This window comes from Lutra lutra, chromosome 1, assembly GCF_902655055.1.
Source record: "Lutra lutra chromosome 1, mLutLut1.2, whole genome shotgun sequence".
Taxonomy (NCBI): Eukaryota; Metazoa; Chordata; class Mammalia; order Carnivora; family Mustelidae; genus Lutra; species Lutra lutra.
The window spans coordinates 41,410,341-41,422,390 of record NC_062278.1 but is presented as its reverse complement, the minus strand read 5'-3'; the positions used below and the strand labels follow the sequence as shown (position 1 = coordinate 41,422,390).

Below are 12,050 nucleotides of genomic sequence, written 5' to 3'. Positions count from 1 at the left end.
ATCAAAGAACTAAATAAATGGATAGCTATTCCATGTTTCCATGGATAGGAAACTCAATGTTGTCATTATCAGTTCCAACTTATCTACAAATTCAATGCAAACCCAATCAAAATCCCACGAGGTTATTTTATGGGTATTAACAAACAGATTCTAAGGTTTATATTGAGGTAAAAAACCCAGAATAACCAATAGAATATTGAAGAACAAAGTAGGAAGGCTGATGATACCCCACTTTTTTTTAAAAGCCAAAATAATAAAGACAATGTTGTATTGGTGAAAGAAAAGACTAATATATCAAGAGAACAGAACAGAGAGCCCAGAAACAGGCCCAAATAAATACAGTCAATTGATCTTTGATAAATGAGCAAAGGCAATACAATGGAAGTTGACGACAGTCTCATCAACAAATGGTGCTGGAACAACTGGACATCTACATACAAAAAAAAAAAAAATGAATCTAGAAACACTTTATGCCTTTCACAAAGATTAAGTCAAAATGGATCACAGACCTAAAAATAAAATGCAAAACTATCAAACTCCTAGAAGATAATGTAAGAGAACACCTAGATGACCCTGGGTATGGTGATGCCTTTTTAAAACATCACAGTCATGATCCACTAAAGAAATAATTGATAAGCTAGACTTTGTTCAAAAATTAAAAAGAGAATTAAAAACAGACTACAGATTGGGAGAAAATGTTTGTAAAATACATATCTGATAAAGGGCTACTATCCATAATAGAGAAAAAGACCTTTCAAAACTCAGCAAAAAGAAAACTTATTAATAATTTGATTTAAAATGGGCCAAAAAACTTAGCACCTCACCAAAGAAGATATATAGATAATAAAAAACAAGCACATGAAAAGATGCTCCGTATCTTGTATCATCAGGGAAATAGAGATTAAAACAGGATGCCATGACACACCTATCAGAATGGCCAAATTCTGGAACACTGACAACTCTCATACATTGCTGGTGGGAATACAAAACAGTATTTTGGAAGACAAGTTAGACTTTTTCTTACAAAACTAAACCTGCTCTTATCACACATTTCAGTAATCATGCTCCTTGGTATTTACCTGAAGGATTTGAAAACTTATGTCCACACAAAAACCTGCACAAAGGTATTTATAGCTGCTTTATTTCTTTGTAGTTGCCAAAACTCGGAAGCAACCAATATATCCTTCAGTAGCTGAATGTATGCATAAACTGTGGCATATCCAGATAATGGAATATTACTCAGGGCTAAAAAGAAATGAGCTATCAAGCTATGAAAAGACATGGTGGAACCTTAAATGCATATTACTAAATGAAAAAAGCCAATCTGTAAAGGCTATATACTGTATAATTCCAACTATATGATACTGTGGAAAAGGCAAAACAATGACAATAGTAAAAAGATCAGTGGTTTCCAGAGGTGAGGGAGGGGAAGGGAGATAAGAAATGAATAGGTCGAGCACAAAGGAATTTTGGGATAATGAAAATACTCTGTATATTAAAATGATGTATTTCATTATACATTTATCCAAACCCATAGATTATATAACACAAATGGTGAACTCTAAGATAAACTATGGATTTTGGGTGGTTATGATATACCACTGTAGGTTCATCTCTGATTTAAAAAAAAAAGTAAAATATTTTTCTGATGAGTAACGTTTTTTGAGTAATACTGATAATGGGGGAACTGCATGGATGGGGATGGGGATATAATGAGAAATGTCAGTACTCCCCTCTCAATCCTGCTGTGAACCTAAAACAGTTCTAAAAAAAAGTCCTAAAAAACTAACACTCCACATATAATTTAAAATACAATTCTTTCATTATAATACATACTTTAAACATTTACACAGTCAATTAGTGGTACATGGTCATTGTCTTCTTTAGGTCTTACAATGAACTGTTGTTTCTCACACAATAAATTTTTAAAAAGTGACTTTACATTTTCACATAACTTTTTGAAAAAGTCAAGACTCAGCTAACCATTCTCCTTCTGTTCCCCATCTCAGTTTCCGTATTGGAACACTTACCAGATACAGTACATATCTCCATTCTGGAGTTGTGGAATGAGAAAGGATTCACAGAGTTGCAAGGCTAACACAGTCTTGCCTTCTTTTTCAGTGTTACAGATGATATCAATCCCACTTTTGCAATCAGTTTTCAATAAATGCTATAAAAGGAAAAGAAAAAGCAGTTCATATCATTAAAAATATCTAAAAAGCTAATTGCATTAAATGTGTAGAGTTAACATGCAGGAAAAAAATTAAATTTCTGGTTTTCTTCTACAAAGACAATGATGAATTACACAAATATTTTCATAGTTTCATTATATAGAACCTACAATTTTATGACTATTTTTAATCTCATTAATGTCCACAGCTTGTAGATAAATAATTTCTATTATTAGGAAAAGATTAATTCTTTCATCTTTAAAAAAAAAACAAAATACAGACAGGAGGATTTAATTTCTTAGTATTTAAAAGGCAAAATACTTCATAAAAATTATTTTAAAAGGTGCTGAAAAAAAAAAGTGCTGAAAGTTAACAAATTTTTATTAAAAATCCTTCTCGGTTTTTATTTAATCTCTTATCTATCACAAGAAGCTCACCATGAATAATGCTTATTGATGAGTGTTTTGTTAATTGCATCATTTGTTAATATCAGATTGTCTAATTCAATAGGAGCTTAAAGAATGGTGCCAATGAGAACTCGTCTAGATAATGTAATCTTAAAATCTCTGGTGTTACTGCAAAAGGAATTTAACAAGAAAGGGCTATTTTTCTTATTTTTGATAAGGTTAAAATAGTACTAGGCAAACATAATCTCAAACATTACCTCCCGGAATAGCTGATCTTCTACAGGTGACATAAACAGACATGTGAAGAGCGCTTGATGGAAGTACAAGTCTTTGCTGATTTCTGGGTGATTTATACAAGATTTAATAAGAGCCATTGCTTCAGGTATGCGTTCACAAGCAATTAGGTATCTGGCACGTAGTTCAAAGAACAGTGGATTTTCAGAACTTAAATATTTGTTCACTATATTAAAAAGAAAACAGAGTCTTATTACTCTTAAGATTCTCAAGGTTGTCTGAAACTTTACCACTAACATGTGGTATCTAAGTAGTAAGTAGTTATTTAATTAAATAGCATACTCCTTAGTAGGAATTTGTGACAAGAATACTCAGTTATATAATTGGAAAAAGAGAAATAAGAGGAACACCAAAACAGTGCTTAAGAACTATTAATTTCAAGTCTAAAAAGTGAAAAAATTTTAAAAAGAAAATAAAATGAAATATTCTCTTTTCAGTTCACTAATATGTTAAAATGTTTCAGATAATATGGGGTCTGGAATTTCAAGTCTATTATGTACTTTTTTTTTTTTTACTGCCTAATATTTTCACTACTATAAGATTAAAAGGCTGACTCCTATCATTAAAACCACATTGATACTCCTATCATTAAAACCACATTGATTTAGATTAATTACAGAGAAAAGTAATTTGAATTAATGAAAATGTAATATATTTTATTACTTTTTAACAAAAAATTAAGTTGAAAGTAGTGCCAAATAGAACTGCTTATTAATATATGCTCATATGTCACTAAGAATAATTACTAATTAATACTTTTTCTTTTACATAATTTAAAAATCTATAAACACCTTTTATCTATAATCTATAAACTAAGTTTATTTAGACCTAACAACAACCTATGACAGGTATCATATCATAGTACTTCTTTAACAGATCACAAAACTGAGTCTCAGAGAGGTCAAATGACTTGCCCAAGGACAAAGAATAAGGGGTAGAACAGGAACAGGGATCCATATTTCAAATCCAAAGTATTTTTATTAGTTGTGATGTTTAATCAGTAGCTCCTAAAATGCCTATGAGTAATGTTTTATTTGGGCTTCAACATTTGCCTTTCAGTTCTGTTTACTGTATATGATATAAGCAGACAGTGATTTGTATAATTAATGCAAAGATAAACTTCGGACTGGTCTTTACCCTAAAAGTCACCAACTAGAGGAGAGTCATCCATATTTATCAGATTCTAGAGCAGCTTTTCCCAAAGTGAAGTATGTTAGTGGAAGTATGAAAGTATGTACATAAGGTATGTACAAAGTATGGAAGTATGTACATAAGGACTAGAGAGAGAGAGATGCCAAAAGCCCTTATACCAACCAACAACAGAAATGTTCCAGCTCTGTCAGAGAAACCTCAAAGCTACCCTAAAAGTCCGATCTTCTTCTCCTCTGTTCTCACTCCTTTTGAAACTCTGTCTCGCTCCTGTCTGCTCTGGCCACATTTCCCAGTCTCCTCATAGTTCTCCTCAGTCTGTCACCCTTGCCTTCCCTATATGGACTCTTAATACTTTTCCTCAATGGTCCAACTCTTTCTCTTCAGTTCCAACTTCCTCCCTCCTCAGTTTTTTATTCCTTTCTGAAACCCTCACATCAAGTTCCAATCTCCTTTGTATCCCCTGGGTATTTACCACTAAACCAGTATCATATCTACTGTAGCCTCCTTACCCACCACTTTGCACTACTTCTGATCTTCTCCCATATCTGTCACAGTCCTCCACATTTGTATCTGGGGTTGGCTTGCTCTTAAGCTACACAAGCATAGCCCCTTCTCCACTCAGCTCTACTCAAAGACCCCCACCCCCCAACCCTTAACCTGAGACAAATGGAAAGATCCTAACCTGTTTAGCATAAAATGTGATGTGGAGTAAGGTCCAGACCAAGGTCTGAATGGTTCCAAGGTCTGAATGGTTCCAAGGCTAGAAGTCTTGTCTTTTCCCTCTGGCCATCTTACAATTGCACTTCATGGGTTCTCTATGCCTTCAAATGTTCTCCATACATTTTTGCTTATACTACTGCTGAGTTTACATTCTAAATTTGGTGACCAAAATGTTCTGGGGCTCAGGAATAATATGGCAAACATTTTTAAAAAGAATAAACTAGAAGTAATTGACAGAGCCTATTGTCTCAAAGGGAATTCTGGCCCACAGGAAATACTGCAGATCTAGGTTGAAGAGGAGTTGATGTCAAAGAAGTACGCAGGGCATTAAGGGGAACTTCCATTAATGGATGAAGTTTGGGAAATACTGCTCCAGAGTGTTTGGAATTGAAATTTACTTATTCATTCAAATAGTCATGCATTCATTTAATGCATTCATCATGTGGTCATTCATTCAGTTAACAAATATTTATATTGAGCACCTACTCTGTCCCACATACTCTGGGCTGGGTAGAGGATATGCAGTACTGGTGATAAAAACTGGCAGAGTTACAGCCCTCACAGAGTTTCCTGTATAAAGGAGATTCCATGTGCTTAAGCAGGGTGATTTTTTAAGGGTGTTTGTTCCTACTTAAATAGATTTTTAAAATATAACAAGTGGCAAAAACAAACTATAAGTAACATCTGGATAGTAAAAGTGTTAACACTCCGAATTCCCATTAGAATAAACGGGAAACTACTTGAAATAAATGTACCTAGTCTGGTGTCAAAAGTCATTCTTGGGCCAGGTTAGTATAACAATTTAAACACACTTCATGTGAAAATACATTACTCTTATTCAGTATTAGAAGATAAAGAAAAATCACTATTACTGCTCTAATTAGAAATAAGTTGCGCTTGCTTCTCACAAATGTTGGTTTGGATTTTGAGTCTCCTGAAGTACCTATCTCCTGAGATGCTGGCTGGGCTTTAAGAACAGCTTGCAACACTGGATCTTCCCATGGGCCACCATCTCTAATGATTCGAGTCACCAGTTCCAGATTCACATTTCCATATCTGCGGAGGTGATTCTGGCATTCCTAGGAGAGAAAAATCATTTTGGCTTTGTGAATTTAAGGGGTTAAAAACTAAACTTGATCATCCTTGTCAATAAAATGACTGATGGTCAATGAGGCAGCTATTAAATTATAAAAGAGAAAGGGTTGCTATAGTAACCTAAGTAGGGTGTCAAAACCCCATCAGTACACAAATAGGCTTTAATGCCAAAGGTTAGGAGTTTTTACATAATTGGACTTAGAAAATCCAATTATAATAGGGATGAAGTGTAACCCAAGGGAAAAACTTAAGGGATGCATCATTTCTAGGAAAAGAATCAGGTTGTGAAATGTAAGGGAAAAACTTACAGGATGCATCATTTCTAGGAAAAGAACCAGGTTGCAAAAACGTAAAACTTAAATGTTGAGTTAAACTTATGTGAGGGCTCTTAAAGCTTCTGTTAACAATGGCAAGCAAGAGCCTGACTATAAAAAGGAGGTAGAGGGTCCCTGTGCAATACAGACTGTGGTTGGCACGTAGACACAGGTCCCCTGCTCTGATCGCAAATGTATGCTCTTGAGTTATGCTGGAAGGCTGGAAGATGGAAAGTCTATTGCATTTTGTTGTGTTAGCAGATTTGTAGTCTTGGGATGAACAAATGGCAGACTGAAGGAATGAATCCAACCTATAATACAAAACTTTGCATTCATTTTACGATAAAGATGCACTGATAAATTGGGCATTGACTGATAATTTGTCTGTACATTTTCTGGGATTTTTTTAAAAGATGTTTGAAATATTTTTAGAGAATCCATTATATTAGACTCATGATTATATTATGAATTATGTAACAAGTTTAATTTGTAAACAAATCTTAATATTTAGGAGAACTTGGCCAACTGAATTTAAAAATATGACTTATTAGATTTAGATTTATAAAATTTAATTGTTTGATTATGCTTTTTAAATTCATTATACACCTTGGTTGTTGTTTTTGAAAATGTTTCAGGGAATTTAATTCGATAATTTTAAAAGATTAACTGAAAGCCTAGGGAAGGTATGACTAGATTTATTTTTTTTAAATGCATAAACTGGGCTTATAGCCTTAGAAAAGAATTAGATATTGAAATTGGCAATGTTAAAATCTGAAAAAATTGCACATCAATTACAACACAATTGCCAAAATTTCTTTCTGTGCTCAAAAAATCCCTCAGACGCTAAAAACATAGTAACAGTTACAAAGCAAAGCTTCAGTATGAAACAATACAACATTACAAATCTTACTTATAACATAAATAATCAGGCTACATATTCAAAGTGGCAATAAACACTTTGCTTTTATATGTCATGTTCTTTCGTCATTTGAATGTTACAAAGTGATACCTATATGCCACTTTTTATTCCTTGTTAAACTACACAAAAAGAGCTTTTATTTGTTTTGTAAGACAATAAGGCAGTAGAAGAAATAACAAGTTTCAAGATAAAGAATCATTTAGTCAAAGAAGTCAAAGGATCATTAAGTCATAACATGAAAGTAAGTTTATCTTCTAAAAGTTATTTAGAGTATTTCCAAATTAAAATGAGCAAGCAAGCAAGCAAACAAAAACTGTGTAAGTAATGGGCAAGTTACTTAACCTCTCTGTGCTCCTTCAGTTAACTCATCTGCAGAACATATACTAGAAACACCTACTTCACAGGATTGTTGTGAGGTTTAAATATACAGTACTGAAAAGTGCTTAGTACAGTGCCTGGAACATAGTAAGCACTTAATAGTATTTCTTCTAGCATTTTTTAACAATTTGGATAAATAATTTATCTTAGCATACCCAAATGCCTTAGCATAAAATTATTTTCTGCATTTCCATGTGTCAGCATGTTATAGTATTCACAAAAATAAGGTATGAAGTTTTTGATCAGCAATATGTTTTAAACACATGGAACATAGTAAAAATCTGTGGTAATAATTTATAATTTAAAACAATCATCAATTTCAAACCTAAAGGTAAACAAACTTCTAAATTACTCTAGACTCACATACTGCTACCCCTAAAATTCATGTTAAGCTGGCTTTGGGTCCAATAAAAGCACAAGAGATAAGGTGAGCTGGATGCTAGCCCCTGTATCACTGCTGAGCTTTAGCTTTGCTTCTGAGCTCTTGGACAAACCCATGGTTCTAGCTGTCTTACAGTAGGTAAGGTACCAATCATACAACCATTAGCACTGTAGGACCTATACCTGGAATTGAGCTACGTCAAGATACGGTACAATAGGTCTACTGCTAATTTCCTAAATATGGCTGGAAAGTAAGAAATACTTGGAGGTCTTGTTTTAAAAAAAAAAAAAAAAAAAAAAAACAGATTACCAGGCACTAATTCAAACATACTAAATCAAAATTTCTAGAGGAAAGTCCTGATAAACTGTATATTTAATAAGCCCCACCCCATAGTCAACTTCGGCATACTTTTTAATTATACCTACATTTAGAGTATATTTTCAAAAATGCTAATACTAGAAATTATACACTTGTACTCCTATCAACCCTTATATTAAAAATCAGTCAATTAGCTTAAGTTCATTTTTCTAAGATAAAGATTATAAGGTAGAGTTTTGTTTCTTTGTGTATGTGCACATCTTAAGTCAAGTGCACCATATTTTGGAGACCACTTTTATGAGAAATAGCTCTGGATAGGAAGCAGGGATGAAATGAAGATTTCACTTTGGTGTATTTAAAAAGACATGGAATAAAAGAGAACAACTAAGTCTGTATATATCTTTTGGCTCCCCATTCCTTAAATAATATGGTGGCTTCTATGGATGAACTGTAATTTAAAAGCCTTGAAAGTTAAAAAAAAAAAAAAAAAAGGAAGCACTTAAACCACTGTAGAATTCACAACTTATCTTTCCTATATATACATATATTTTTATAATGTTTAATTAAAAACTTGCACCTATATATTAACCCAATCCTTTATTTAGTCATCTGTCTACTATTGTTGATACCACCACACAGTGCTAAACGTAATTCCCTCAGAAACTTTCAACTTTGTGTGTTTGCCAAAGGTAGAGAGAAAACACAACTCCTTCCCTGACTCTTCCTTCAGAATCTATTGCTTAATGTATGGGCTTCATGTTTTGTTCAGAAGAATTTTCTTCCCTGAACCTGTTGCCTTTAGAACTGGCACCAGTTGTCTGGCCATACCATATACCTGATCTGAACTCTTCTCTGGCAGCTTATAGTGATCAAATTCCTTTTTTTTAATAGCATAAAATTCTTAATGCCCCAACTTCATAATTAAGGAACTCTGGATGTACCTTCCTAACTCATTCACATATTGTATATGAATCCTTTCCTCCAGCTTCATCTCATCCATGTCTCTTAGATTCATCATGCACTGTCTTGCTTTACACTTTTTCTCATTATCATTATCTTTCTCCTTCAACTTCCTATAAACCTTATCTAAACCTTCCCATAAACCATTCTAAATCCTTTCCTATCCTCTCATAGTCCTACTTTTCCCTGAGAAGCCTCTACTAGCTACCTCAATCCATAATAAACTTAATTCCTTCTCCTGCGGTACTGAAAATGAGTACTAGTCCACTCTTCTAGTTTATCATGTAAAAGGAGGCCCTGAATTATTAAAGGTTGACATCTTACTTCTTAGGTAATTAAAAGCGTCTTCAAACAGAGCCAAGAAAGGAAAGGTATACCAGAGAAGATATATTCTCAATAATTAACTTTTGAATTAAAATAGGGTTTTATGGGGGCACCTGGGTGGCTCAGTGGGTTAAAGCCTCTGCCTTCGGCTCAGGTCATGATCTCAGGGTCCTGGGATCGAGGCCCGCATCGGGCTCTCTGCTCAGCAGGGAGCCTGCTTCCTCCTCTCTCTGCCTGCCTCTCTGCCTACTTGTGATCTCTCTCTCTCTCTCTCTCTCTGTCAAATAAATAAAAATAGGGCGCCTGGGTGGCTCAGTGGGTTAAAGCCTCTGCCTTCAGCTCAGGTCATGATCCCAGGGTCCTGGGATCGAGCCCCACATCGGGCTCCCTGCTCGGTGGGGAGCCTGCTTTCTCCTCTCTCTCTGCCTGCCTCTCTGCCTACTTGTGATCTCTGTCTGTCAAATAAATAAATAAAATCTTTAAAAAAATAAAATAAATAAATAAATAAATAAATAAAAATAAAATCTTTTAAAAAATAAAATAAATAAATAAAATAAAATAAAATAAAAAATAAAAGTAAAAATAAATAAAATAGGGTTTTATGGAATCCATGGAATCAGAAACACTATTAAGTATTTGTCTTATTTTGAATGAAATGCAGGTTCCACAGTAAAATTATAGAATACCATGTCAAATTCATTCATAAAATAAGCTATTATAGCAAATCAAAGCAAAAATATTTTATAAAGGTCTTCAGTGTGGTCAATGTTGTAGAAACAGAGCTTTTAAAATAAAGTAAAATCTTTACAATACTTTGAAATAAGATATGATCATATCTTTTATTTATCACACTGTCATTGGTTATCTTATGGCAAAGCATTTCAAAAAGTTGTTTTCTTTCAGCAAAAGACAACATCACACATGTGCTGTTCTTTTCTGTGGTACGTTCCTAAGGAATATTTATCTCGTGTTTTTAAAAAATAATCATTCTGAGTTTGTCCATATAAAGAAGACAGTATAACAGTGGAAAGGTTCCTGCTTTTCAAAAGAAAGTTCTTATGGAGAAAATGATTTAAAATGAATGTTTGGAAGTTGTCTGCATTTTTACATGTTTGCTATTACCAAAAATCAGCATGTCACCTATGTTTGTATATGTGACCTTAAAAAACTTAAACTAGAGGGCGCCTGGGTGGCTCAGTGGGTTAGGCCGCTGCCTTCGGCTCAGGTCATGATCCCAGAGTCCTGGGATCGAGTCCCGCATCGGGCTCGCTGCTCAGCAGGAAGCCTGCTTCCCTTCCTCTCTCTCTGCCTGCCTCTCTGCCTACTTGTGATCTCTCTCTGTCAAATAAATAAATAAAATCTTTAAAAAAAAAAAAAAAACTTAAACTAGAATTTTAATTAAAAAACCTTTCAACTGCAGCATTTTAATAGGTTTTCAATTCATATGTTAAAAATGGTATCAAGAAAACACTGATTTCCATAACAACAGAAATTTACTAGTCACATTTCAACAACTCTAAATTTGGTGGAAGGAATTTAAAACTGAGTATCATAGTTTACAAGATTTTGTTTAGATCTACCAAAAGGTGTCTTTTTCACCTATGACAGCTATTAAAACCAAGTATCAGAGTAAACTGAACCAAAATCAGACTGAATTATTATATGACCAAGTGTCAAAATTTTTCAAAATAAAACATGTTCAGTCACACTTCTGTCATTAGTTTTTACACTGTTAAAACATTATTTTACTTTAATCTTTTTAAAATGTTTTTTATGTTTCATAATGTATAGAATGTTAGTAAATGTACACAAAAAACAAATACACATGTATTGATATGTATATATATTTTTAAAACCTAGATGGCTGTCCTATCAGAAGTCTAGAGAGTCCTGGTTTTACATATTATTTGTTCTTACATTGGGTTTGGAATCTAACATAAAACTCACTGTCTTCTACTGATCCTAATATTATGTCAATTTTCTTTATTATCTGATGTACTTCTCCCTGTTATTTCTACTGTTTACACCCTAGTGTAGACCTTTATCTGCTATCATTTACATAACCACATTAATTTCTTCTTCTCTCCCCTCAATAAATCTTTGGAAGGTCTCAAAATGTTAGGTCACAAAGCATTTTATTAAGATAGCAGTGTAAATAAAACATTTCTTTAGGGGCACATGGCTGGCTCAGTTAGAAGAGCATATAACCCTTGATCTCAGGGTCATGAGTTCAAGCCCCATGTACTTAAATAAATAAAACTTAAAAAAAATTTTCTTTAAACCTATTGTTTTGACATCTATATTGCTGCAAATACATGATTATATCAATTCAATTTAAATGGATATTTAAATGTAAGTAATTGTTCCCTGTTTAATACATGATTATATTTTTATACATTTTAAAAATCTTAAGTAGTTAATGTAAATGTTACTTAAATTAGCAATTGGGAGTTTTTCCTGAAGGGAAGTCAGTAGTAAGTACAGCACAACCTTTAACTGAGAGCATAACCAAATTTCAGAATCGGTGACTGCCATGCTAATAAAAGCACAACACTACTATTAACATTTTTAAATTGGTAAGGAAATAATATGGCCAACAGAGAAGTGCTATTGTAA

General features: G+C 33.4%; 1 protein-coding gene and 1 long non-coding RNA gene across 4 annotated transcripts in view; one reads left to right on the top strand and one right to left on the bottom strand.

Moving 5' to 3' along the window:
* ZNF654 (zinc finger protein 654) overlaps positions 1 to 12,050 on the bottom strand; it is an 81,557-nt gene that overhangs the window by 16,020 nt on the left and 53,487 nt on the right. Inside the window, exons 4-6 of one of the 3 annotated variants that reach the window (XM_047722275.1) lie at positions 5,688 to 5,823; positions 2,836 to 3,038; positions 2,031 to 2,170 (exon numbers count right to left, since the gene is read on the bottom strand). In XM_047722275.1, coding sequence (XP_047578231.1) covers positions 2,031 to 2,170; positions 2,836 to 3,038; positions 5,688 to 5,823 — 479 coding nt within the window. Of the gene's footprint in view, positions 1 to 2,030; positions 2,171 to 2,835; positions 3,039 to 4,706; positions 5,586 to 5,687; positions 5,824 to 12,050 lie in introns of those variants that run through there. The other 2 variants (XM_047722290.1, XM_047722283.1) reach the window with 2 other exon arrangements.
* Positions 1 to 12,050, top strand: part of LOC125095814 (uncharacterized) — a 62,085-nt gene that overhangs the window by 21,397 nt on the left and 28,638 nt on the right. The gene's annotated exons all lie outside the window — the stretch shown is intronic.